The sequence below is a fragment of the Astatotilapia calliptera genome, chromosome 17, assembly GCF_964374335.1.
Source record: "Astatotilapia calliptera chromosome 17, fAstCal68.1, whole genome shotgun sequence".
Taxonomy (NCBI): domain Eukaryota; kingdom Metazoa; phylum Chordata; class Actinopteri; order Cichliformes; family Cichlidae; genus Astatotilapia; species Astatotilapia calliptera.
Window position 1 is genome coordinate 31,136,751 of NC_137438.1, and position 27,997 is coordinate 31,164,747.

Consider the following 27,997-nt stretch of genomic DNA (forward strand, 5'->3'; position numbering starts at 1 on the left):
TGTGAGCACTTAGTTTGTGCATCTCACAAATTGTAAAACTACAAAAAAGCCCATTTAGTTCCTAGTTTAATTAAAAAAGGTAATATTTCCTATATTCATTATATGTAAAATTGATTATTTCAAGCTCTTTTTCTTTTTAATTTTAATATTTGGATCTTAGATCATAAAAATCCAAACTCCACTATCTTGCATTTATAATATTTCCTGAGCTCAATCAAAAAAAATTAGAGTGGCAGTTCCCCACAGAGCTTTTGTCGTCATGTATACCAAACTCCCAGCATTGCGCTGCAAGCCTCAGCAGAAACGTGACCATGAAGAACCTGGAAGCCACAGTAGTTCAAGATCAACTTCTAGACACACTGGACATCAAACACCTTGGATTCTGTCCCTCTCCACTCTTTCTCGAGTCTGACTTTGGACCACTGAGAAGCAGTTCTTTTTCTCTGTAGCCCAGGTATGCTTCTGATGTCTCTAGTTCAGGAGTGGCTTGATATTAGGAATGCAACGCCTGTAGTCCCTTTCTTGAAGACATCTGTGTCGGTGGTTCTTGATCCACTGACACCAGCCTGACTCCACTCCTTCTGAAGCTTCCTCAAGTCCTTTCCTACCACACTGTTCTCTGCCACTCACATTTTCATTAATATGTTCCAATACAGCACTCTGCAAACAGCCAGCCTTTTCAGCAATGACCTTCTGTGGCTTATCCTCCTGGTGGAGGGTGTCGACAATAGTCATCTGGACAACTGTCAAGTCAGCAGACTGATTATGGTTGACTGAGAAATACATGGTATTGATACTGTTTGAGAAATAATTTACTCAAATTTAAAAAACGTAAATATTCTAATAATGTGTGTTTCAGATTTCAATGATCTGTAAATTGTAATTGTAATGAAAACATAAAAAGGCTTGAAATTATCTGTAACGAATTTGGAATATATGGATGTTATATAGAAATCTTAAAAAACATTTAAAAAAAATAAATGAAGACATGCTTGGTGTGACAGAAGAGGATCCAAGAGATAGGATGAAATGGAGGGTGATCACCCCTAAAGGGAGCAGCCAGAAGAAGAAGAAGAAGAAGGTTCTAGATGGTCACTTACCATGCTCACAGTGCAGCTACCCAACTATTTAAAATGTTAATGGTTAATAGGAAACCCCTGATTTGGCATTCTTAGTGATACCTTGGCTGGATGAAACTGTCAGTATGAAGTCGTAGTGTTAAAGCTTTCAGTGTAAATGACTGGAGCAAGTGGCTATTTTCTAAGCCTTATTTCTACTCTTTGTACCCCCTTTATATGTGCATTTTTTCCCTCTTGTTCTTTTCTGCTCACGTATTGGCATCACTGTGAAGCAGTGTTGCCAGAGCTTCCAAACACAGCAGGAAATCTCTGTCTCTTCCTCGAGCGTGCTCTCAGGGGGATTGGTGAGACATTCTCTTATTTGTACGGGTTTATCTGTGTATGTAGCCACTCGTGTATTTATGTGGGTTTCTGCATGCGTGTGTGTTATATGCGCAGAAATGTCAAAACAAATGCCAACATCTTCCACCTTTGTGTCTCCAATCAATTCATCCTGACCAGAATTCTTTTAAGACAAAAAAGGATTGGATGAAGGCAAGGAAGGGAGGAAAAAAGGAAAGGAAGGAAGAGGCAAGAGGAAGATAGAGCTGTGTGGAGGAAGAAAAAAAGGGGGGCGTATAAGGAGCGGGATTAAAATGTGGGGAAGAGATAGTAATGAGAGATGGTAGGAAAGGAGAGGAGGTGGGGGAGAAGTGAAAAGGAGGTGAAAAGTGTCACATACACACATGCATGAGATTAGAGGAGGGGAGGGGGGAGAGGTCACAGAGGTAGAGTAGCTCTGTATGTGGTGACAGGACAGTGTTGCCACACAAGTCAATAGGCCTGTCTGCACTGTCTTGTCTGCATGCATTTGTGGCAGTGGTCTCTTAGCTTTAATTGAAGTCCTGTGTCAGCACCATAGTAACATAGCCTATGGGATGTTCAGTCAATGTGGTGTGACATACTTTCATCTCTCTAACACATCAGACATCTGCGTTTTTTTTCTTTCTTTCACGGCTCATGTTTTTTTTTGTGTGTGTTTTCCTTCCTTCTTCTGAAAAAAAGGAAGGATGGAAGAAGATGCCCATGAAACCCTAGTGTGTTTTGCTTTTTGATTAAAATTACCCTCTTGTTCCTTTTCAAATACGCATTTAATTGCAAAGAAGTGTCCTCCCTGTTTCATTTTGTTTCCAGCTAAACTTTTAACACATGAGGGAGATGCAGATGAATGAAGTGATGTGACACCTTTCACTCTAGCACCAATCCAAATAGACAAATTATAGTTATTGATTGATCCACATCAGCTTTGTTTGAGATATTTCTCTTTTGTTTCTTTTTGACATCTAATGCTGTTCTCAAACACACACTGTAGCCCTGAGTTTAACAGAGTTGCGGACAATGGCTAAAGTTTCTGGAATTCTCAAAACACTGTCCAGGGTTCATGTGTAACAATAGACGTAGAAGTAGAAAAAGATGTTCAAATCTAAGAATGATGAGCTTGTAGTAATATAAATCTGTTTTAATTCAGGAAAGAAAATCCAAATATTGCTTAGGTCACTGTTACACAGGCCTACAGACTGGTTGGTGTCCACTTGGCAACCACTGGTATAGGAAAAAATTTGTATTCCCCAAATGATTGCAAGTGGTTGCTGGACAAAAGTGTGATATTGATTGCTAAAGCCCCAGTCATGGAAAGCTGGTGAGTCAGGGAAATATTGGCAAGTGGCTGTGATTTCTTGGTTGTTAGCAGGTTGTCACAGTCACTTATAGTTTGTATAAGACTTCTCTGCAAAAACTCTGCAACTAGTCGCTGACTGCTAATGAAACGTTTAGAGTGGGACGTGCAGATGGGGTGACCACAGCAATTTTCTGGTGACATATACAATCACAAAAAGCTTTTGGTGCTGCACCTTTTTTGTGTCTGATTTTACCCAGCAACCGCTCACCAACCCCTCAAGGAATACACATTTTTCCTTAGTGACCAGAGGTTGCCAGGGGGTTTCCAGCCTGTCTGACTAGCTTTCTACTTCTGCTGAGAGGATTATGGGAATTAAACCAGTGTGGAGGTTACAGAGCTGCACTTTTGTGCAGTCCCTGAACAAGCCAGCAGTGCATTGCCTCTACACAATGACGCTATGCGTAGGTTGAATACTAACTGGCTGAACATCTCGCTTGAACTGGAATGCTAACTACTACAGCAGAAAGAGAAAGAAGCACAAAAGACAACAAAGACTGTAGTTTTAATTTTAAGTCTGAAAAGTGAAGCCACTTTTTTTAAGCATTTTAAACCGCTATCCTTTGTAATGACCATAGAAGCCCTATCGAAGCCTTGCTGTACAAACTAAACATTTTCCTGACTGGTGACTTTATGGGCATTTTATGACGCTAGCACAACGACCCAGGAAACAGATCAACACTGCAATCCAAATGAAGGAAAGAAGAGAAGAAACATGCAAATTTCCTCTTTGCCTGCCTTGCCTGCATTCACCTGTTTTTTTACCCTGTTTTTTTGCATGTATGTTCAAAATCTTTGTTCAGCTAACCAAAAGGTACAAGTACTCGATATGTTACGTTGTTTTGAGTCATGCCTTCTCACTCTGCCTTGTTTCTTGTTTGTCAAGAGTGCGTTTTCAGAACACAGGGGATTAAACATTGATAGATTTCCTTCAGTGGGACACTTTCCTGTTGATGGAACTCATAAAATACACACAAGGACACAAATAAAGAAGAAACAGGTAAAAGGATTTCTCCTGCTTGTAGACAATAAAGAAGCAGTTGGTCACATGTGATGTGTATTCATGTGTGCATCAAACTGGTCTATTTGTCAGGAGAAACTCTGGGGAGATCTTTTCTGAAAAAGACAAAACAAAAAAAAAGAGAAGAAAGAAAGAGGTTTTTTATGTAACATTCATTCATAGCATCCGCAGTTCATATAACATTTATACAACAGTGAAGAAGCCTAAAACATAAACTGGAATAAGAAAGAGAAGAAGAACGGGCACTGGCTTTCCTTCCATCATAACACCCTTCCATCTTATCTCCTGCTTTCCCTTCACTTTCTCTTCAGCATTTTCTTTGCTCTCCTTTTCCTTTCTTCCTCCCTCGTCACCCTCCCTGCCATCCATCTCTCAGCTTCTCTTTCACTGTCTGACTCCCCCTCTCTTTTTCCTGCTCACCACACACACACACAGACACACACGAAGGCATGCTGACACTTAAACTAAATGCAATCACACACACCCTATTCCCTTACTCCCTCCTCTCACCACCCACACAGAATCGAGGACACACACAGGCCACAAAATACCATAGACACACTTTAGCTCACACACACTCGCTCACACACAGAGGATCCCCCACACAGAGTACTTTCAGCACTTTCTTCTTTACCATACTCAGCAAGATCAGATGTCAAGTCAACTGACAACACACACAGAGGCTGTATTTTTCTTTTCACCACGCTCTGTTTCCTCTTTCCTCTTATAGAATATATGCATTTTTAAAGCTTCCTTACACACAGACACGCACACACAATTCTGATAGCTATTTAGAGGAGTCAAAGAGTAGATGGGGCAAAGAGGCGAGAATTTAGTGTAAAGAAATATATATATATATATATATATTCATTGCCAAGATATAAAAGGGAAAAGAGATGGAGAACATAAACACACCATTCAGTATTCAAAAATAAAGACATGATAGCCTAACCTTTAGCTTCGCATGTAAGCAAAGAGTAGCTATTAGAGCACGCTTGCAAGACAAAAATTGACTCTGTATTCAACACACACACACTGAAAGAGACACAGAGAGAGTGAAACATGAATAAATGATTTTCATGCACTTACAAAACCACCACGAGCCGAGACGCTCTCACACATATGCGCTCAATGTGTGTTTGCATATTGGCAGCAAACGCAGTATACAATACACGCACACATGCGCATACAATTAAATTACATGCATATTTTCCTGCAGGCAGCATATATTGACACAGACCTGGACACGCATGCAGAAACACATGCTTTCTCCATGCCTTATGAGAAGTGTTTTGACGCTTTGCGCATGCACAAGGAAAGTGCAAAGACAGTATCTGTATATTCAAGGAAGCTCTAATATTCCTCCACGCAGACCAGTGGTAATGCTTTGAAATTGTCAACCATTTGTATGCATAATTAAATACTTGATTGTAATCAGATTTGGGATTGTGTAAGAATAGTCATGTGTTTTTCTTGTGCAGGTGTCCATGCAGGTAGCATGGATTTTTGTCATGGATGTTCACAGAAATGTTCTAGTTTGTTATTGCCATTGCAATACAATTCAAGCTTGAAGACCCAAACTCAAACTGTCTGCAGTTTACAAAACAAGTCTAACCTTTATACCTGCCACTGCTTTCCTATGCACTGAGAGGTTATTATTAGTGATTAGTACCATTTAGATGGTGCGTTTTTAAAAAAAATCTTTCCATTGTTTGTTTATAAATTTGTTCCCAACATCTCAGCTTTCATGATTAGAGTGCAATCAGTAACACAGAAAATATACGACTTTATTCTAAGCAATGAGAAATGCTAGTTAGCTTCTATTCACATTGCTGCTCTTATCCAGCAGTTAAGTGCCTTGCTCAGGGGCAGAGTGACAGTAGCTGGCGAGGGAATGGAGAGTGGTTTTCATTCGTTCGTTCGGCAGCCTTCCAGTGAAAACCACATAGCTTTCACCTTTAGGCAACCGCTGCCCCTGATATATATTTAAGTGCAGGCTGCCTTTAGCTAAACACACACACACACACACACACACACACACACACACACACACACACACACACACACACACACACACACACACACACACACACACACACACACACACATATACACTCACACTCACAGGGCAACACGGCCACACACCATGTGTACAAGCCAGATTTGGCTTCGTCCTCATGCCTGCCATACGGTTGATTCCTCCCCACTGTGCACACGCTGCAGGCCAAACACACAGCACTTGCGTGTGGTGTGTGTATGTGTGTGTGTGTGTGTGTGTGTGGTAGCAGAGACTGAGAAAAGAAAAGGGAAGCAAATCAAACTAGGAGAGAGAGAGCAGGCATATATTTTACCAGGAAGAACTATTTCAGGGGGAAAAAAATTACCTGCCTTGCACACATGACTTGTTAACATCATGTTTTTTTGTGCAGTAAAATCATCTGTGTGCTCTGTACTAGATTTTACAGGTCACATGTGTGTTATGACCTTGATGTCTTATATATTTTGAGTACTACATTAATTTTTAATAAGCATGTAATGTGATGCCTGTAATGCAGAAAACAAGGTGGCTAAATTTAAAAGCACGCCTTTTTCCTCACAAATTATGCCTCCGAGTCACAATTTGTTACTACTTTTCAAATCCTTGGAGAGGCTAAAGAAAAAGATGTGCCCAGAAGGGCACCTTTCTGTTCACCTCTAGAGGTGAGCAGAAAGGAACCAACTGCCTCACCAGCAACTCATTTTGAATGCCGGGAGGCATCTCATCAACCCATATCAATGCCTGTGTGGTCAGTTTACTTTCCCTCTGCATAAAGCAGCGTTTGATTACCAGGCTAAGCAGAGGATTGTAATAAAATGGTAGCATTTGGAAGCTGCAGGATTTCATACATACAGAGATAACATTTTTAGTGAAACAAATCCAGGAGTGGAAAACAGGATGTCCAGGAGTGGACAGGTTTGAAAATTCAGCTGGAAATTAGTGACGTGAATGCACATTGTTTCCACATCTAAGCAGCATTTTCAGACTTAAATCATACTGGCATAAATGTCACGTAGAGGAACCGCTGATGCTCCTTTACATGAAACGAGGCTGACTGTGCATAGGTGAACCACATAGGCAGACAAGCAGCTGGTGTAGTGTAAACAGCACCCAGTGCACATCCACCATGAACCCTGCTGCCAACATCTGTGTCCATTATGGACTATGTCAGCAACTTAAGCCAGCATAGTGCAAACTGAGACTAAACAGAATAACCAGGTTGTGTCTGCACCACAGGTGGGCCGCAAAAGACCATATTTAAGAGTTCTAATGCCATTTAACCATTTCATTATTGGAAAAATTACACATTCACACGTAAACAGCACCTCGTCTGTTTTTCTGCCTCACTGTGGACACGACCTCCCAATGTATTTCAATGGGAAGAAGGATTTGTGTCTACATTGTCTATGTTTTTGAGGCTTCTCTAAGGGGGGCACATTACAGCTTTGAAGAACGTGACACTGTATCCAAAACCTCTGGTCTTAGTTCTGGTGCCTACACCTAACCGAACAGCAAGAAAAAGCACAACTCGCATGTAAAAGCCCTTCCAAATAAAATCCAAAACTCACTGGGTTTCAAACTGTATTGTGAGTAATAATGTGTAAAAAATCTTCACACGCATGGATACAAACTGGAGGATAAAAGTTGGTGTCCATGTAAGCAAGAAAAGGGGGGGGGGAGGAAAACAAAACAATGGATTCAATTTTGTGACTGTTTCACATAATGCGGGAATGTGTTGTGAGCAAAGACCTTGACAAGTCAGTATAAACCTTTATGAACACTTAACGTTCCACCGAGACATTTGAATGATAGCCTAATACAATAAACAGGGACATACAATAAAGCATTATTTAAAATGTATGTGGGCAAGGGCTGAAAAGCTCGAGAAAGCAAAATCAAGATGCAAACTGCAGAGGAGAATGTGAGGAAAGAAAGAATGAGGGTGGATAGACAGCAGTCTCTGTGAACCTGCATAGACAAGCTCAGTCAAGCTGCTTTGGTGAGAGAGGGAGAGAAAGCAAGGGTGTTTTGACAGCTCGGAGCCATCACAGCAGCAGAAGGCAGTCTATGCGTGTGTGTGTGGTTGTGTATGTGTGTGTTTTAGTCTCTGTGGGTGCAGGTGGTTGCGTATCTGTGCACGTACTGTACTGGTGTGTCGGTGTATGTGTATGCGTACATGCACACGAAAGACTAAAGGCAGAGACAGACAGTGACGTTTCTTCTGATTCAGAGACAAAGAGGGGGAAAAGGAAAGTGTAGCACAGAGGCTGGATGAAGGACAAATACATTTTTTTTTAAAAGATCTGGGGCTGTGTCTGTGTGTGGTGTGTATCATATTGAGTATACATATTGATATGTGTCAGGAAGCCTGCAAGCAGACCAAACCCTCTCATTAGAGGGTTGTTGATGAGCAGACTCTTGCTTCACCATTTTCTCACCTTTTTGACATTATTTCCTCTCCCTTCCATCTCCGTAGACGCAGACAGAGCAAGCATAAACTCTTTGTGAGCCTAGACCTACTTCACCTTCACACACCTCCACACAGTCACACTGGGATCTGGCCTGAACAAAAAACACTCTTCAGCAGCTGCCACTAAACGACTCAGGAGCGGCTGGAGGTGAGATGTTTTGCTCAAGGGCACCTTGTCTTGAAGTGAATGCCTTTTTCTTCTTCTTCTTGTGTTTGAAAACGGGAACCGCTGTTAAGCACCGGTGGCCCTACAGTTGCAAACCTGTGCTTTTTGCTACGATTGCAGTCGCAGTCGACTGTATTTGCATTTGCTTATTTGTATCATGATTAACTGTTTTGTCAGAGCATCAGGGTATTGTGAAAAAAAAAATACATTAAATCTGCAATGACTAATTTTGATGGCTACAACAGCAGATATGACATAAGCAACTAATGTGTATAAAGTATGTTAGCTACTGTGGCTGCGTTTTGTTCTATTCTCTCTTAAGACGATCCCACACTGCTTCAATAATGTTGAGGTACAAGCTCTGAAGTGGCCAATCCATGACCGGTAGTGTTTCACTGTGCGTTTTTATTTTGCCAGGGAGTTGCCAGCTGTAGCCAATCAGATGCTTTCCAGATGGTGGTTCAAAAGTTGACAGTACCTTTTTGCATTCATAGTTCTGTCATTTCTAATGAGGCTTCACTGAACAGTGGATGGATCAACTGAAGGGCAAGACCTCAGGTTATGTGTCAGGTCAATGCTGGGTTTTATTTCCTACATAACTTTCATATGATACTGTTAATCTACTGTGGATAGTTTTTCAGGCCTGCCACTTTTTCTTTTGTCCTCCATTTGTTCGCCTTGCTCAAATTTTAAGGACACACGCCACACCATGCTGAGATGTGCCATGTTGGTGCAAAAATACTATTTTATGCTTGTCAAATGGTTTCAAACTTATTCACAGAACTGTGTTAAGTAGCTTAACAATCAAAATCATTCCTCTGAATATAGTCAGGTACAAGGACTAGACCGAAAATGAGTGAATACACTTTGAAAGATTTTCAGAATGCCTGGAGAACTATTCTTCAATACCACCTTAAAAATGAAAAGAAAGTCTGGCTCCATGGAATCAAAATATAAAGACATAAAGGGTGACTTTTGTACTGTACTTATTAGTTAAACTGCAAAGCAAGCCCTTATAAGGTCATTAATACTTAATGCTAAATAAGATGAAATGGCACTCCTATGCTCACACGCCTAAAAAATACATAAATGAAAGCCTTAAAATATAATTAAACACTGCTGTCAAAAAAGAGGCCACAAATATAATTAATCACATTTTTTGTTAAAAATATTGATTACAGTAGCTTTACAGTTAGGGTTAGCTGTGATATGATCTAAGCTACTATTGCATATCTGCAACATACAAAACATACAGTGCTACATATGGTGTTTGAAGAAGAGTCCAACAATTTTGAGGGAATAAAAACAGGCAAAAAGATTTATCAACAGTTTGCCTCATACAGTCTCATTGTTTCTCCTTCCTGTTTGCCAGACAACCAATGCACATGAGTAAACAGGGAGAGTGAATGTTTGCTGCTTGTCAAGCACGCACACGCACGTGCGCTCGTGTGTGTGTGCGTGTGTGTGTGTGTGTGTGTCAGAGAGAGAAGATGGTTGTCCTTTTAAGAGGGCCAAACGATGGAAGGATTCGGGGTTTTTGTGTGTGTGTGTGTGTGTGTGTGTGTGTGTGTGTGTGTGTGTGTGTGTGTGTGTGTGTGTATTAACAATGTACCCTCATGTCCCCTGTGTCAAAGCCTGGCTAAATCAAGTGAATCATGCTGTGTGTGTGTGTGTGTGTGTGTGTGTGTGTGTGTGTGTGTGTGTGTGTGTGTGTGTGTCAGGCCAGATCAATATGAACTAATCAATAGGAGAAGACAGCTAGAAGGACCTTGGGGACTGCAGATACGCACCTGGTGCACACACACATGCACGCACAGTCTCCTCTTTGTATTCCACGCTCAGTTTCTCTATTTATCTTCTCGCTCCCCTTCCCATATCTCTTTCTCACTCTTACATTAGTCTCTTTTTAGAATATCTATTTTCTCTTTCGCGTAGTTCGAGCTCTAATCATGTATACACCTGTATGTCGCTGCCTAATTTACTCTTTGTCCGGTAACAAACCTGGTAAGGCGGGTTTCTTTAAGTTTGATCATATCAGTTGAACCATATCAATTCATATGTTTCAACTGATATTTCAAAAGATATATATTATAAATCTGCCATCACTCACCTGCTGCCATGCATCTCAATCCATGCTTTATTGCAACGAGCTGCAATTATTCTGATCAAAATGTTTGTAATAAATTGCTATTATTTGGGGAAGAATTACACCCTTTGTCAGAGTGTCAGAATATTCATTTCCTCTGACGGTGTAACAGGGCAGCCCTTAGTGGCTGGAAACACAGTGAGACAGACCAAGGCAAGTGTAGTGGAACAAAGTATTTATTTGCTATATGGCTCTCCTTAAAACCATCAACTTGTCGAGCTTCTTCACAGCACAAAAATCCATCCTCTAATGACAACTGGCAGCCTTAAATATGTTCAGCTGTCACAGACTAAACCATTATTCCACTCTCAGGTAAATTCTTAAATCCCTACCTTCCACCACAGTATACAATATATCAATAAGAATAAATAAATACATAAATACATTTCACATTTACATATTAATAAATATTTCACACTTAATGTTACACCAAACCCAATATTATAAAAACCCAGAAACCCAAGCACAACAAGATTCACCACACTCTCTTTACCAATGGACTCTCCCGGAACCTTTAAATGGTGTCTGGACCCCCGGGGAAACATTTGCCCAAACACCTTGAAGAGGACACAGGCAAGAAAGGTGAGTAATCATTAACTTACAAACACTTATTTGCACCACTTTTATCCCTAGATTTCACACACACATTTGCATTAGTTTTCCTTATTGGTAAACCTTAATCACAATCTCAATCACCATTCTTCTCTCCTGACAGACAACCACCACATTCCTTGATGAGGAGCAGCTGTGCAGGATCTGAAACAAGGCTACCAACTGATTTTAAAATTCCCAATAAATAGTCAATAAATATTTAAACTTCTTGTGTGCAAATCCATGCTTAAAGTGCAATGCTCATAAATTGCTTGATAAGGTGCTTTTAATAAAGTGAAAGGTGTGCTCTAAAGTGCTATACATATAATATAATATAAATGCAGTAAGGGAGTCCTCTTCCTTACAGACGGGTTTTAGGTTTTGTCCAGCCTGGTCTTGAATTTTGGTATCTATGGTACCAGTATTGATTTAAATTCTCAACACTGACCACATGTAGTACTTTTCTGAAAAAAGAAATAAGAGAAACTATCCATCTTCTTCTGCTTAGCCAACTCGGGGTCACAATTTGAGACTATACCAGCTGTCATATGGCAAGAGGAGGGGTATATCCTGGAGAGGTTGCCAATCTATGGCAACCATTCGTGCTCACATTCACACCTACGGCCAATTTAGAATCACCAATTAACCTAATATTGCATGCATGTCTTTGGACTGTGGGTGCATGCACGCAAACTCCGAACAGAAACGCCCCAGCTAGTTCATGGAGTCAAACCCTGTGAGGCGATGGTGCTAACCACCAAAGAAAAACTAATATAAATATTATTATTATGCAAATAGAAATATATTCCATTTAAATAGACATTACTCAAACGTATTGTCAGAACTATTAAAAAATGGATGTCTTGAAAAACTTGGAAAAGAGTGACGTTCGTTCAGCTGTTTTTCAAAATAAAACATTCCAAGGACATAAATTATTTAAATAGCATTTTGTAATATTTAAAGCCTTACAGCTTTTCTTTTTTTTTTCCCACACAAAAAACCCAAAGGTCTAGCAATAAGGCTGGACAAGTGCAAACAGTCGGAAAGATTTCCAGTGTGAATCTCTTTTCCTCCCATAGGACTTCTTACAGATCCACACACGCACGCCTACACATAGAAACCAATCAAAACCCCCATATTTCTTATAAAGTGTGAATCAAGCGTTTACCAAATCCTCAGTTGACAGGCTGCTTATCAGCAGGGACATTACAGCTCTGGTGGACTCACTCTGGTGAGTCTGAGGCACTTTGAGTTAAATTCGCTCAGCATGCAAATTGGGAAACTATAATTCATTTACAGGGAGATAAGAGCACTCCTCTGTCTCAATAATGCCTTTATATACTGAATATTAAATAACTGTTTGATGGAGATTTTCTTATGGTTTAAATGTCCACTTCCAGGGTTAATTGAAATGAACAGGGATAGACCAGTACTCTGAACCAGTTTACACCTTCGCAGGCTAATTTTTAAGAATTCCCTTGTGATTGGATCACTTCAGGGTCCCTTTTGCTTTTGATCATCCTGGTCTTTTTCTGTATCTTACTATTCACTATCCCCGCCTTTTTGTTTAACAACAGCATTCACTTGAGCTTTCCCCTCTGTGCACAACCAGATAACCCATGGTAAGGGCAGGGATAGCTCAGTAGGTAGAGTGGTTGCCCCATGATCGGAAGGTCGGGGGTTCGATTCCCCTTAACAGCTACCCTGAGGTACCCCTGAGCAAGGTACCGTCCCTACACACTGCTCCCCGGGCGCCCAATGGCTGCCCACTGCTTCACTGAGTGAATGGGTTAAATGCAGAGAGCAATTTCCCCACGGGGCTCAATAAAGTACAATAATGTACACACTTTCTTCTTTCTTCTTAAAAGAGCTTCCTGAAGGCTTGGCTTACCTTAGTCTTCACGTGCACCTATAAATGTGTTATAAGGCTGTGATGGCTTTGGAGGAACAACAGTGTCAACAGTGTCACAGAGTTCTTGCAAAGCTTGAAGAGTTTGGAATTGCTTTTCTTAGTGTGCATCATGCTCCCAAAGATGCAAACACGATTGCTGTGAAGGTGGGGAGTGGGAGCACAGTCCGGTCACTGTGGGTGTTCAGCTCCAGAGTAGCAAAACATACCCAGATTTTAGCATTCAGTCTGGGTTCAATAAACTGCTGTATTATTATCTCTCCTAACCCATCTGTTACTGGCTTTATTCCCGAAATAAACATGGATTTATCAGTCAGTCGCACTGTTTCTTTCCCCCAGTCAGTTGCTGTGAAATGCTGGTCTGAGCCCACCCCAAGCATTTGTCTTGTGTCCTCTTCAGAAAAGCGGTTTAGAGACTGCTGCTCATCCTCTGAGACCGCTGCTAGACGGGCTTCTTTTTGACAGGACTTTTGCACATAGCTTGCATTCTTTATTTAGTGGATTCTGTATATTTGATGCAGCTGTTTTTCTATCTCTCAGCGAACAAGGTTTGATGTATTGATCTTCCGAAGATGTGACTTGTGTGTGTATGTGTGTGTGCCTAATCATATAGTGGAACCAGTTTGTGTAAAGGGTTTTAGAGCGTCCTAACCTTGCCCTTTAGAAACCTTCAGTGTAGGTGAGCCAGCACCTCTTAAAACAAATACGCTTAATTCCCTTCTCAGTGAGAGCTAGTCAATCCCAACATTGCTGACTTCACTTTCACAAGAGCATTAACAGTCCATTCATACACCTGAGTCCAGCCCGTATCACAGTGTGCTGCATTAAAGGGCTACTGCATGTATTTTGTATTTTTTTAAACTTCCTTTATAGAAGGAAAGCTCGTGATTACTATTCTAATACCAGTCACCTCTGACTGGAGTTGTAGGTTTTTATCAAGACCACTAATGCCAAAGAAAGCTGGTCTCCACACCTCTGATGTTAAAGTCTGAGGAGATTTGTTGTGTTTTTATTTTTCAGCCTTGAATTTTCGTAGCTATTGCATCAATATAGATTTTTGGATCTCAACATGTTTGCGCTCTTTGGTGAAAAACTGCCCATACTCCAAGAAACTTGCCTGAATCTTTTTTTTTCTCTCTTTCTTTTTCATAGCTATTGCACCTCTGCAGTTAGAACTGGCTTTTAAAACATAACGCATAACTTTTAGGGACATTTAAAGTGTCTAATATATGCATTTTAAGGTTAAAGCTCACCATTTTCTGCCATGCCGTTTCTACATTGTTAAATACATGTTTCACTGTCTGCAGTAACGCAGGTATCTGTGATGGCATCACTTTCAGCATCTTCCTCCTGCCCTCTGTTGCCCTCTAAAGACTCCCACCCCCCAAAAAACATCTCTGAAAAGTCATTTTAATGGAGGGAAATCTGCTCCATTGCGCAGTGCTCCCTGTCAAACACGTGTTCAACCCCATCGACTGCTGCTGCAGTTCTCTGTCTCCCTTTCTGCCCGCTTCCCGCGTTTGAGAAAAGCATGACAAATTTTTTTAACAAAATAAAGAGAAAGAAAAAGTTTTCACTTTATTGATGCTTGAATGACAAGTTCAACTGACAGGAAGGTACGGAGAGCTGGCAGAGAGGAACACACACGCAAAGCGAGTGTCTACGCACATGCATTATGCACACGGGCCTTCAATCATACGTATGCGGGAAGACAAGCACACACAAGCACACCACACCACCCACGCTCCCAACACACTGTCTCACCTGACAAATTAGAATGAGTGCGAGCCTGTTGGTTTTTGACTTTGCAGGTATCTGTCACATTTCTGTCAGAGCTTCACGTGGTTTCACATCAAGACAAAGAAAGGCTCTCTCTCGCTCTCTCCCTCTTTCTCTTCCTCTCTCCGTCCTTCGCCTCCTTCCTGCCGTTCTCCGTGTGGAGCAGAAATAGGGAGCAGAAGTCAGCATCACATGCTGCATAATTCTCAGTCTTCCGATTGTAATTGCCAAGGCTTTCATAAAACATTCAGCGACGACGTCCATGTTTTGATTTTGAATAAAGCAACATCTTATGTTTAAAATGAAAGATTTAGTGTGTTGTTTTCCTTATCCAATCTGTCGGAAAACAGCACAGAATGGCTTGTCTGGCAAATGTAACGACGCTGATCATTTTCTTAACATAGCTCTTGCTTAAATATCTTTATAAAAACTCTATACTATATAGCCATAATGGTGATGACGGACTGAAAATTCAAAGAGCCCACAGCGGTATATGACCTGATAACAGCATGTGGGAGATTAATAAAAAGTTGAACACCCAGAGGATCTAAGATTGAAGAGTGATTTATTGCTTTAGTCACTGTGAAATGATTATCAAATATGCAAAAAGTCCTCTTTTATTTTAATCATATGTTGAATATGTCCGGGTTTTGACAGCTGGGGAGCCAATAACACGCCATCTTGGGTGTCACTGAGTGCTTGCATAACTTGAACTGATTCTTTACGCCACACTACCAGAATATGGCAATGTAGCTCTTTTGTTTAGTCACCCAATTTGTGCACAGTGAAATATCTCAAATGCAACAAGTGTGCAGTGGCATAAAACAGTGGAAGCACTTATTGTCCCAAGAGGATTCACTACAAAGTAGCAGTGTGTTACAGTACTGTGCAAAAGTTTTGAGTTACATTTCATTTCTTTATATTTTGCAAGAAAATTTGGAAAGTAAGTGCACAGATTTATTGAAGCATGTGTGAACATACCCAGAAGTACAATATAGAAGGCGAAAACAGAGTTTGTACAACCCTAATGAGCTTGAAGGTCAATGTTTGCGATTGTTTGACCACCTTTATTCTCCAACACACCCTAAACCCTCTTAGACAAACTTTGACCTTTCGTTAAATAGTCTTCAGGAATAATTCTTCAGGATTCTCAAAGGACATTCAAAGCTCTTCTTTGGTTGTTGGCTGCCCTCTGTTTTGTTGTGTCTCAAGATGATCCCACACTGCTTCAGTAATGTTGAGGTCCAGCTACGGGAGGACAATTGATTACTAATTATTTTCTTTTTTTCACACATTTGGGATCATTGCTTTCTGAAAGATGAAGCTGTTATCAATCCAGATGGTATTGGAACATCAAAATTTGATGTTTTTTCTGCATCCATAATTCTGTCAATTCTGACGACATCGCTGCACTCACTGTTGTACCTTTCTCCTGACCTCCGTGCATATTGTGATAATTTGAGGTGAAATGTTCCGATTTAGATTCTACCTCTTGTCCCTGAAAAGTATTCTTCTTAATAAAACTTAATAAGTTTTGCCTAATAATAAATACTAAGATTTTTATCAGTGAGTTTCTCCAGTTTGTTTGTTTTCCTCAAAGGAATAATGGGATCCTGTCTGGTGATCCCACTATTTTACCTTTAGCACCTCTAGGAAATTATACCTTAATCAGCTGATTGGCTCGTAATAAAAGCAGACATTTGCTGCAGTCGAAAACCAAATTTAAAAAAAAAAAGTAAAAACTAAGATGAAGACATGAAAATGTTAGATGTGTGTCTTTAGAGCAGTTAGAACCACAGACTCGCCTCTGTCTAGCAGGCAAAAATAATCAAATTCATTTGTTAGGAAGGTTTTTCACTAATTCATCAGTTACAGGTTGGATAATGTCAGTGTTCCTTCTTTTCCTGTAAAAGTTAGATTTTCAGAAGTGGGAAAAAACTCTTTTGACTTATCCCTAACGTCTTACCTTTGTAGAAAAGCAGCTCATTCCTTTGATAGGAATGTGCAGCAGAGGTGTGTGTGTGTGCCTCGTGTGCAACTGAAAATAATTAGCTGGTCTACTGGGCAAAAAAAGCACAACTGTTTTTTTATTTTATTCTTTTACATAGGTCATTTTAATATGTGTGTGCACACGTGTGTGTTGAGCCAGATATTGTTGGAGCGTGTGTGTTTGTGTGCGCACAGACGGTATTTTAACATGGCTAGCAGACTTCTTGCAGCCCACAGTTAAACAGTGACTCACAGATTCCTCTCTCCCTCTCATTCTCTTTCTCACCAACCTCAACTTTTTCTCATCTGTTTCTTTCCCCGTTCCCCTCCTCAATTTTTACCACTTCTCTACTTTTCTATCTTCCTCTCTCTGCTTTACTGCCTTGCTGCTGTTCCTATCTACAGGTTGGGTGCTGACTACAGCAGACTGTCGGACAGAGGTGCTTTTTCTTCCGCTTCTCTGCCTCTTCCCTGACTATGCCAGCTTTAAAACCAGTAAGTTACAGTAAAACCACACCATCCCCCCTCTGCTCTTTTAATGCTATTTTTGACCAACACTGGTTCTGAAAAGTGTGTACAGTATGTGCATGGATGCCTAAATCAGAAGCAGCAGTACATGTTCTTGACTGGAGCTGCTGGTTTAAAAAAAACGTTTCCTGAAGCACATAGACACACTGAGCCCCCGAGGGCCCCGGGGACAGCTCTACAGCAGACGGTAGAGCAGTCCACTGTACCTCAGCAACACCTCAACACCAGGTGCCACAAAGAGGAGGAAGGAGGCAGGGATAGTGGGGAAAGAAATGAGAATTGTAAGGGGGGGGCTGAAGAATGAGAAAGATAAGAAAGGAGCACTAAAGGAAAAAGAGAAATAAAGTTGGTGGTGAAAAGAGAATGACAAAGGTAAGATAAGAATGGGAAGTAGAGAGGTGAGAAGACAGGAAGGAAATAAGGCTTCAAAATAAGTTGACAAGAAGAATAAGAAAAAAAGGCGAGGATGAAAGCTGACCAGCAGACAGGCAGAGATCTAAAAACAGGCCAGAAAGACAGACAGACAACACAGCAGACGGGAGAGACAGAAGCTGTTGCAGCCAAAGGCATGTGGGGGAGGGCAGTAGCACTCCGCTGCTAATATCCCTGCTGCTTTGTTGTGAAAAACCCCAGTTCGCCTTTTAATGGCGAACTATTCCTTTAATGATAGCAGTAAAACACTCTCGCACACATACATAACACCGTTCCTCTCCACCTGACAGGAAATGTGGTTCAGAGCGCAACGTGACAAGTCACAGTTCAACTTTTACAACTTGCAGGCCAAACACACACACACACACACACACACACACACACACACAACAGATTTCAAAAGCAAAAACAGCACTATGAATAGTATGAAAAGGTTTTCTCAGTGACCTATATGCAGCAGAAATGTTGGTTTTGTCTGATTTAAGTGCCTGTAAGTTTTTGAAGTAACTTTGTTTGGGAGCTGTCAGTCATGCAGGCAGGCAGGCAGGATCTGTGAGGGGGAAGAGACAATCTCACTGAGAGGAAGCTACAACATGTTCTTTACATGAAGTCCTTTTCATCCGAGCTTCCTACAGTGCACACGCTGCTTTGCCCGAGCGCAATGCTGAACCTTTAGGATCCACGACAAAGTGAAAACCTGAGGAGAGTGGTGGTAGTCAGGTGATCAGCCTTTTGTGATATTCATCAACAAGGATAAGTAGAGCTTAAAAGCATAGCAGTGGCTCTCAATGTTATTCTGAAGCTGTAAATTCCTCTTTGTTAGCCATGTGGATCAATCATGTCTGGACATTTGGTTTTGCTGGCTAAAGAGAGATTATATCATTAAGCAACCATAGAAGATAGGACCTTGGATTGGATGTGGAAATTACAACTATTTTAATTTGTAAGCTAGCATGCAGTTTTAATTGACTTTAACTGAAGCAGACAAGCTTCTTCTCCCAAAAGCTAACATTCTTGTGACCCTATATGTCCTATAGTATAGGGTCAGGCAGGAGCCAAACTGTTCACTGCTTTTTAAGATGGATTATAAATGATGCACGTGTCATGTGCAAAAAACGAACCAAAACTGCAGGAAGAGGGACGGCTTTTCCTGCTGTGCATTTGTACAGTTATTACCAAAGAGAAGTGCAACTGTCCTAAAGGAGAGTGTGCACTCAGAACATTCAGTGCAAATGAGCTCACCTGTTTAGTTTTTACACAAATCACGATATCTTCATGCAAGTTACTTTACTGTATAACCTGTTTTTTGTACTTGCAGTCTATGCACAGAGTGATATATCATGCCTTCTAAGCACATAATGCTGAACACCCAGCATTAAACTCACTCAGCTCTCTCTCTATTTGTTCAAAATGCAAATTGAGTCATTCTGTACAATAACATTCATGTTTGTATTCTCCTAAATTATTGATGAGATTTTGTTTTTAATTGAGAAGAAAACCTTCAATATTTTAAAGTAGGAAGGGCCGATGCCTCTTAGTTCTTCCGGACAACCTCCAGGGACTTACAGCAAAACAGTGAGGAGCAAGCAGATATAATGTTAAAACATGAGAGCTCTTCACTGTGTTCGTGTGTCCCCCAGTAGCACCCAGCAGCGGGGGGCTCAGGAGCAGAGTCTGACCTTTGACCTCCCTATGGAGTGTAGTGGACAAAAAGGGATTTTCCCTGTAGGGATTACTAAAGTATTGCATTATCATTTGAATGTAGCTGATTGCATCTTCGTCAGTCTACACTTCAGCCTGCCGACCTTTCTGTAGAAACCCACGATATGACCTTCTCTTCCATATCTGCTCGGTAAAGGTCTGCATGCACAAATGTCAAATGATAAAGAAACAATTAGTTGCGTTGTACGTCTCCCACTTCTATTCATTAAACAGCATCCAAGCTACATTTTATCTCAGTGTCACACCTCTTTTACTTTACTCCTATGGCTTCATGTCGCCTTGCTGCAGCATGTAGGAACTCCTAATCTAACTCAGGCATTTAGCACATAAACACACATTTTCTGGTAGATTTAAAGCAACACTAATGCAGGGTCAAATTACATCAGCAACAGTAGCTCATAGCATTCTGTGGCTGACAAACAGGTTTGAGATGCTTCTGGGACAAAGCTGCTCAAAATGTCACAGACTGTGTCTCTCTTTTTTCTTTCTTTTTTCCACATCTCAGTGTGCACTGGTTGCAGCGTTATTGCACAAGACCAAAGGCCAGCTAAAGCAAACTTAAGAAACAGCAAACACTGGCATTCTGTGAGTGTGTGTGTGTGTCTCTCTTTCTGTCTTTCTCTGTCCCTGTGGTCAACAATCCCTCTGCTGGCCTTTATCCCCAAATCCCCATGGACAGAGAGTCAGGGGAGAGGGAATGCTTAAATGCTTTGAATGATGGTGTGGAATGCTAAAAAGCAGTCTGTGTGTGTGTGCGTGTGTGCATGGTGGTAAGTGGGGGGGCAAAGTAAGGGGGAGAGGGGTCTCTTGCCTGGTCTAGGATCTGGTATGCGTGACTGAACAAGAGGAGGAGAAAGAGAGGAAGAGAAGAAAAAAAAAAAGCACCCAAACCTGCCTTTCTAACTTCTAAAGGGAGACAATGGCTACTGACTGGCCTGGCAACCCCCTATGTGTGCGTGTGTGTGTGGTGTCACTTCACACACAGGACACGTCCTGATGGAAAGCAGAGAAGAGGGAGATCTGCTCTAACCAACTTTTAGATCTCATTACGCCGCACATGCAGCTGCACAGACGCAGCTCTGCCACATGTGAAGTAAAACACTGCGAAAAGGATCCAGACTAAATGCCCCAAACCCTTCATTTAAACCAGGAAATCCACCAAATACACCCCCCCCCCCCCAAAAAAAAAACAAAAAAAAAAACCCTGAGAGTTGCATCTGGAACTCAGTTAAGCTAAACACCTTTTGGTAGCGTTGTAGAGGACAAAAAAGAAAACAAAACAGACGTTTATGATTAGAAAAAATCAGCAGGGTAGAACAGTTTCCTGCAATAAACGCCTTGGTGATAATTAATTACACAGGCCCTGGCAGCCAAATCAAGACGGCAAGCATCCATTTTGAATCTGCTCATAAATAATAAAACAACACAAGAGAAATTTTTTCAGCCCTTTTGAGAAGCAAGACAGAACTGATGAGGGACAATGCTCAGAGATGCGTGGGCGATTATTGGGAGTAATGTATGAAAATAAGAGACCTTATTGTCTTAAATGCGCCTGAATATGGAATATATCTTTGTAGGACAAGAGCAGAGCAGTTGTGATTGTCTTTATGGAAAACAAGATTAAAATACCTTGTGGGTATTTTTTTATATTCCCCCTCCAAAAAAAACAAAACAGAAAACAATGGAGCGCTACACCTACACAAAAGTAATCCACACCGCTCTCGTTCGTTCATTATATAAATATCTTTAATTGTTTTAACCGTAAGAATATAAAACAATTTAATTTTGGGATTCTGCATTTTTTCTCTCTTTACAAACACATAATATACAGTACATCTTTTTATTGTCAAACACACGCACGCACACTCACTCACACACAGCTTTTTCAGCAGGACGCACATCCGTAGATTAATTTTCTAGCAGGTCATTGCATTACATTAAAACGCGCACACACTGGCGGCGGTGTGCGTGCGCGCGTGTGCATGTGTGTACAGCCTAAATGCGTGTGTGTGTGAGAGAGAGAGAGAGTGAGATGGGGAATAGCGAGGTGGAGAGAGGGTGAGTGAGTGAGTGAGTGAGAGAGACGCAGTCTGCTTGTAACCAGAGATGGGAAGGGAGAGAAAGAAAAATAATCGATTACTCCTTATTCTAAGCATGTCTCAAAATGGATTTGGGGTATTTTTATTCAGGGGGAGAAGGGTGAGAGATGGTAGGAAAAAGAAGAGGGTATAAAAAAAATAAAAAAAAACTCCTCCTCCTCTCTCTATATACCGGTGAGAGCAACGTGAATATGAATGTGTCGGTATAAACGTGGGAAAAGAAAAGCCACGAACCCTGATTTGTTTCCACGAATAAAGGCTAAGATATAGAAATCACTTCAATTTGAAGTACGACGCTCTGAGCAACATTCACTTGACATTTATCTCCACCAGCATCCCTTTCACAACAAAAATACCTACAGCCTAATAATCCTGTAAGGACATACACTGGGTTTTTAATGACGGTCTGATCATACCTTTAACATGCATCTATCGTTATAGAATCACTACAGGTATAGGCTTGCAATCGCATCTCCTTTATATTGATCAAAGCTTGAATGCAATGCATCTCTAAAAGGGTGTAAAGTTGGACTTTATCCCTTTAAAAAAAAAAAAAAAATAGGAAAATTTTAACAATATAAAAAGCTCTTGCACTCAAGCAGGTTTTTAATGTATTTTGCATAAAGCGACGTCCTCTCACTCTCTGACTGGATCTGACAGCCCGCCTTCCCCTTTCCCCCTCTCGTGGCTCTCTCTGGGAAATTGCTCTTGTTTATGGGGGTAAATTAACAAAGGTAGTTAGATTGTGTCCTGGTCTCCTTTCTCTAGCTCTGCTCAGGGAAGAGGGAGGGAGGGTAGAGAGAGGCGATGGAGGGATGGGGGAGGGGGCAGACACAAGTCCCTTTAGGCACATTTTCTCCCAGTCTCTCTTTCCTTCTTAACAGTATACACCCTTTGAAAATAACCACATACGAGGTAGCCAAATGTTTTTTGTGTGTCTGTGTTGGGTTTTTTTTGTTGGTTTTTTTTTTTAGGCGTGATGGCTGTAGCGGAGATTAGTCGTAAATGCCTCAGACTCACTGCAAAAATAAAAGTCCCACAGTAAAGTTTTAAAACCTCTGTTTTTGACTTTTAAGGATGGATGCAAGTTTTCGCATCCAGAATTTTCTGGAAGCAAGTGTCAGGAAGAGAAGCCGATTCTTCCATTAGGGAAAACGACACCTGATTGGAAACAAAATCTGGCAAACAAGCTGAAGTTATTCTAGTCCCAAGTCCAGTTTTTGTGAGGTCTTAAAACTCGATTTGAGACCAAAACATTGCGTTTAACACGGATTTTCGTGAGCTCATGACAGAAGTTTTGAATTGCTTTCTGCCAGGCTGAATATTGGAGTCAAACACTGATTTCAGTCCTGCAAGGCCAACAGAAAGAAAAATAAAACATTTTGAGCATACATCCTGGTCACATGGGAGAAGCACACTTTACACAGAAGGGGAAAAAAAAAGGAAGGATTTCTCTCTTTTTAAATAAGAAAAGAAACTCCTCTGCCCACACATCCCTCCCTTTTCCCACTCTGTCTCCATCCAAAAAAGAAAAATAACACACACTCCCAAAACAAAAACAAAAAACCAAGCATTTCCAATCACCTCACTTTCTCACTCTCTGTCATCTGCCAGAGTCCCAGGTTCAACACTTTAAGGCAGGGGAGCTGTGTGATCCTCTCCAGTCCCCTCTTGGTGATCTTGGTACATCCATACAGGTCGATGCCCACCAGCTGGGTGAGGTGGTCCGCTATGAGCTCCAGCCCTTTGTCCGTGATGCGCACACACTGTCCAATGTTAAGGGTCCTCAGCTCGTGCATCTGCCTCACCATCCGGTTTATCCCGTCGTCGGAGATGTGACACGAGCACAGAGACAGGGACTTGAGCTGGTACAACCCCTGAGCGATGTACGCCAGAGTCTGGTCTCCTATCTTGTCACAGAACGAAACATCAAGCCCAGAGAGTCTTAGGGTGCCCATAGCAAGGTGCATTGTCCCCGTGTCGCTTATGTTGTCACAGGAGCGTAGGTTGAGGCTCCACAGGGAAGTCATATGTGAGAGGTGGATCATCCCTGCGTCTGAGATCCCCCCACAGAAGCTCAGGTTCAGTACCCGGAGCTTGGTCAGCCCCTTGGAAATGTGTTTGAGTGACAGGTCTGTCAGTTTCTGACAGTCTTGGAGGGTCAGGTACTCCAAGTTCAAGCAGCCCTCTGCTGCACTACGGGTCATGCCCGCCAAATGTCCAATCCCCACATCTGAGACATGTCTGCAGGACCTCAGATTGAGGCTCTTGAGTCTGTGGAGGCCCCAGGCTATCAACAGAAGCCCAGTGTTGGTAATGTTGCTGCAGCCACCAAGCTCCAGCACCTCCAGGTTCTTCAGATACTGAGCAATCCTCCCTAGACTAGAGTCTGTTATCTGCTTGCACAGACTTAGGTTCAAAACCCGAAGTGATGGGATCTCCTGCACGAACGCATGGCCCAGCCCGTTATCCGTGAGGTTGTAGCAGCCGGACAGATTGAGGGACTCGATGTTTGGCATTCCCTGGATGACATAGCTCAGGCTGCGGCGCAGAGACAGGATCTGGACCCTCCGGATGCCCCTGGCCTGGAGGCTGGGGAATAAGGAGGGATTCGCCCTGCGGAGGTGCAGCTTGGCTTCCACCCCCCTCCACACTGACTTGTGGTAGGATGCGTCCCTCCAAGCGATGCACACTTGGGCTACCCTGCCTTTGTCCCTCACGTCCAGATAACTGAAAATCATTGCCAAAATTTCTGGGAAGAGGCACGAAATGTGCGTCTCCATTGTTTTTCAAAACCCAGGCATATAAAAATTAATACTCCACACCTCCAAGGCTTAAAAGAAAAACAGAAGACTTAACTCAATCACACCCTCCTCTCGCACAAAATGCAAAAGTATCAACAGTCCCAGCTATCCACAGAAGTAAAAAAAAGAAGAAGAAATTGGAGTTGTGTGTTTCTCTCTTTTTCTCACACTGAACTGTGCAAAATCGATCAAACTCCCTCCAGTGCCACGTGATCCGGTCTGGTTGCGCAGTAGGATTCAAATGTATTAAAAAAGAAAAAAGGGGGAAAAAACAACAAAAAAGAGCGTTTATTCCTGCCTCAACCCCTCTCTCCGCCAAAAAGAGGAGGAGAGGGGGCGAAAGGAAGAAGGAGGAGGAGAGGAGGAAAAGCGTCAATCCTTCCCCCTCTCGCTCCCTCTCTCAGACGACGCTTCCTTGTATTATACCTACAAAAAGCCTTCCTCTCTCCGCCGTGCGAGGATCCAGACGGTCATACATTTCAGATTAAGAAAGTAAAAACAAAACCAACTCGCTTACCGACACGTATTAAGAAGCGACCCCATGGTAGAAAAGCAAAAAAGATAGAGTTGGAGCGGCTTTATAGGCAGAGCGAGAGAGAGAGAGAGAGGGGCGTCCTGGGCTCAAAGCCTTTGTCTGCTCTTTTCAAACCGACTTGGCAGGGACCCCAGCACTCTAGCTGTACCGAAGGGGTGGAGGGAAGTAATAATATCACCCTCGTCTCTTTAAAATGTATTTAACGACAACCACCGTTACTACGGGCGTTTTAATAGCACGTCGTTACACCGAAACGTTCTTACAATGATTTAATAGCAGATGTAGCTTGAAATTAATTCGCTATTTTATCGACCCACCCCTACCCCCTCCGTGTCACACAGTTGGTTTGTCCCGCCTCAGCTGGAACGGTGCGAACAGTTTCCCTTGGAAACCAACTTCTTACAATTCAGTTCACTTTGGGCTTTAACCCTTTGAGCGGACCACACGGGAAACACAGGGAAGCCAAGTGGAGAAGCTCCTTTCAGTCCGCTTACTTGGCATGAACGTTTAGTATTTTTATTCTGAATTTGTTGTTATTGTTGTTGGTGTTGTAACTAGAGCGCTTCTACAGCTGCCAGCCGCGTTCATTGTCTTTTATTGTAAACAGCCCCTCTCCGTCCACTCTCCTCCAACACTTTACTTTATTGCAAAACCAGAAAATAAACGTACTTTTCCAGAGACGATCAATCAACATGTCATCAGTCAAATACTGGGAAGAATAACTGTGGCTCCAATAAAACAAAACTGAGTTTAAAGAATAGTTTAAATAACGCTGAAAACAATGTACAACCCGTGAGTAAAATCCCTTTTAATTAATTTGAACATGCTTTATTGGCTTGGTATTTGGCAGAAAGTTGCCAAAGCCTTAAGACCACATCAGAGGTTGTGTCAGTGTGTGTGGGTCACTCCCTTCACTACACAGGCACACACACACACACACACACACACACACACACACACACACACACACACACACACACACACACACACATATAAGGTTGCTGTTCTACAGCCACTTTTTACAACTAATAGGCTCATGATATACAAATGTACAAGATACATACATTAAAGTTGGAGCATAGATTACTATGGTAATAAAATATTCTATAAAGTGTAAAGCAAATAAAATGTCAAAGGCTTTCTTTCTCTCATGTGTCTCTCATAAAGAAGCAAACTTTGAAGCTGTTGTCTCACATCTGGCATTGGTTATGTTTTGATAGTTGAATAATCAAAGACTTATTTTAGTCTCAGCTGATGGCACTGAGAATATATCAATCAGTGTGTGTGAGTTTCAGTAATAGATTGCTATATATAGATGTTTTCTAATGTTGCTTATTCAGTGTATCAAACCATAATAATGACCAATTATAGCAATAAAGGTACATTTTAAAATTTACCTTTGTTGCCTAAGTCAAGAAACCATCACCTGCACTAGTCTAATTTAGTTAGATTTAGGATGTTTCATAAACCAAGAATGCATCTGAAACCTATGTAGACAAGTCGATAAGGATAGGGAATGATTATTAGGGGAAAAATGGATATTTCAGTATAGAAATATATTGTGTAGCCCATATGACATCTTAAAAAAAGATTTCTGTAAATGAAATAGCCAACGAACAAATTCAAACATGATTTGGATAAGTGAACCTTCCTGAACAGTCTTAAATCTGAGAGTCAGTCCTCATGAGGGCATCTTCAAAATCTACTAACTGCAACAAAGTGCTAACAATTTGGATGAATCAAAAAGCCGTAGGGAATTGCAAGAAAGTTTCAGAGTGTTCGTCTGAAACTTTTACTCTTTCTGCATGCACACAGCACGAAAGAGAAAGGCAAGCCGTTGTGCTGCAGCCGCTCACTTGGAGCGGCGTGCATGTGAATATATTACAGTGTGATAGATTTGTGGATATTTCTTGCTTTGTACATGATTTGTCTGGCATCTGTTGGGCTGTCCGTCCATGCGCTGTCAGTATTTTCCAGAGCGTTATTGGTTATGAATTTGCTTAACTGCTCAGTTGGGGAATCTGTGTGTAGTTTGTAGTTTCTGTGGTTTCATGCATGTTAACTTAACTGGTAATTCTAAATTAGTGTGCATGGTTCTCTGTCTCTCTGTATTAGCCCTGTGCTGGACTGTTGACCTGATCACAGTATACCCTGCCTCTCACCAAGTGTTATAGCTTCCATCCCCCATGACCCTGGCAGGTTTAGTGGTTAAGACTAAGGGGACTAGTGGATGATTGCAGGGACTGTGTAATGATGATAAGATATGGCTGGCAAAACTATAACTTTTATTGCCTTAGTTTAGTAGCAGGAATGCTAGTGTTCCATATCCTCCACTGCTAAGGCAGCTGTGTCTATATGTGTATGTGTAGACTGAAATTAAAAGATGTGACATTTTCTGGATGCATCTCAAAGCAGCAGTGTAATTTTGTTGCTGCAAAGTGACCATCGTGGGTGTAGTGCTAAATTATCAACTAATGTTTGCAAACTTTTTCTTACAGAGGGTTGAAACTGATGAGACATACCATGAAGATATGGGAAAGAGTTTTTGAAGCTAGGTTAAGAAGAGAGGTTATGATCAGTGAGCAGCATGGCTTCATGCCGAGAAAGAACACTATTGATGTGATGTGGTGCAGGACATGTATGAGGATGGTGAGACAGTGGTGGCATCTGTTGGGCTATCCGTCCATGCGCTGTCAGTATTTTCCAACAACATGCCAACAACATGCTGACAGATGAGGTTAGGCAGCAGTCACTGTGAACTATGATGTTTGCAGGTGATCTGTGATCTGTAGTGAGAGCAGGGAGCAGGTGCAAGAGAGCCTGGAGAGGTGAAGGCATGCTCTGGAGTGAAAGTCAGTAGAAGCAAGACAGAATACATCTGTGTGAATGAGAGGGACAGAGGTGTAACAGTGAAACTTCAAGGAGCAAAGGTAGTAAAAGTAGATAAGTTTAAATACCTGGGTTCAACCATCCGT

At 41.6% G+C, this 27,997-nt stretch overlaps 2 protein-coding genes across 7 annotated transcripts in view; one reads left to right on the top strand and one right to left on the bottom strand.

Moving 5' to 3' along the window:
* wnt5b (wingless-type MMTV integration site family, member 5b) overlaps window positions 1-27,997 on the top strand; it is a 92,266-nt gene that overhangs the window by 30,823 nt on the left and 33,446 nt on the right. For 2 of the 6 annotated variants that reach the window (XM_026148316.2, XM_026148320.2), the window contains exons 2-3: window positions 8,329-8,470; window positions 17,308-17,397. The exons of 2 other annotated variants lie outside the window; for them this stretch is intronic. In XM_026148316.2, coding sequence (XP_026004101.2) covers window positions 17,380-17,397 — 18 coding nt within the window. In that variant the 5' untranslated portion in view covers window positions 8,329-8,470; window positions 17,308-17,379. The remainder of the gene's footprint in view (window positions 1-8,328; window positions 8,471-17,307; window positions 17,398-27,997) is intronic. 2 more of the 6 variants (XM_026148319.2, XM_080291659.1) reach the window with 1 other exon arrangement.
* Window positions 21,313-25,917, bottom strand: fbxl14b (F-box and leucine-rich repeat protein 14b). The gene has a single exon (XM_026148315.2). The coding sequence runs from the start codon at window positions 24,464-24,466 to the stop codon at window positions 23,264-23,266; it is 1,203 nt and encodes a 400-aa protein (XP_026004100.1). The 5' UTR covers window positions 24,467-25,917; the 3' UTR covers window positions 21,313-23,263.

Bases quoted from the DNA above. Each gene is read 5' to 3' on its own strand.
- fbxl14b (XM_026148315.2), bottom strand. From the start codon at position 24,466: ATGGAGACGCACATTTCGTGCCTCTTCCCAGAAATTTTGGCAATGATT.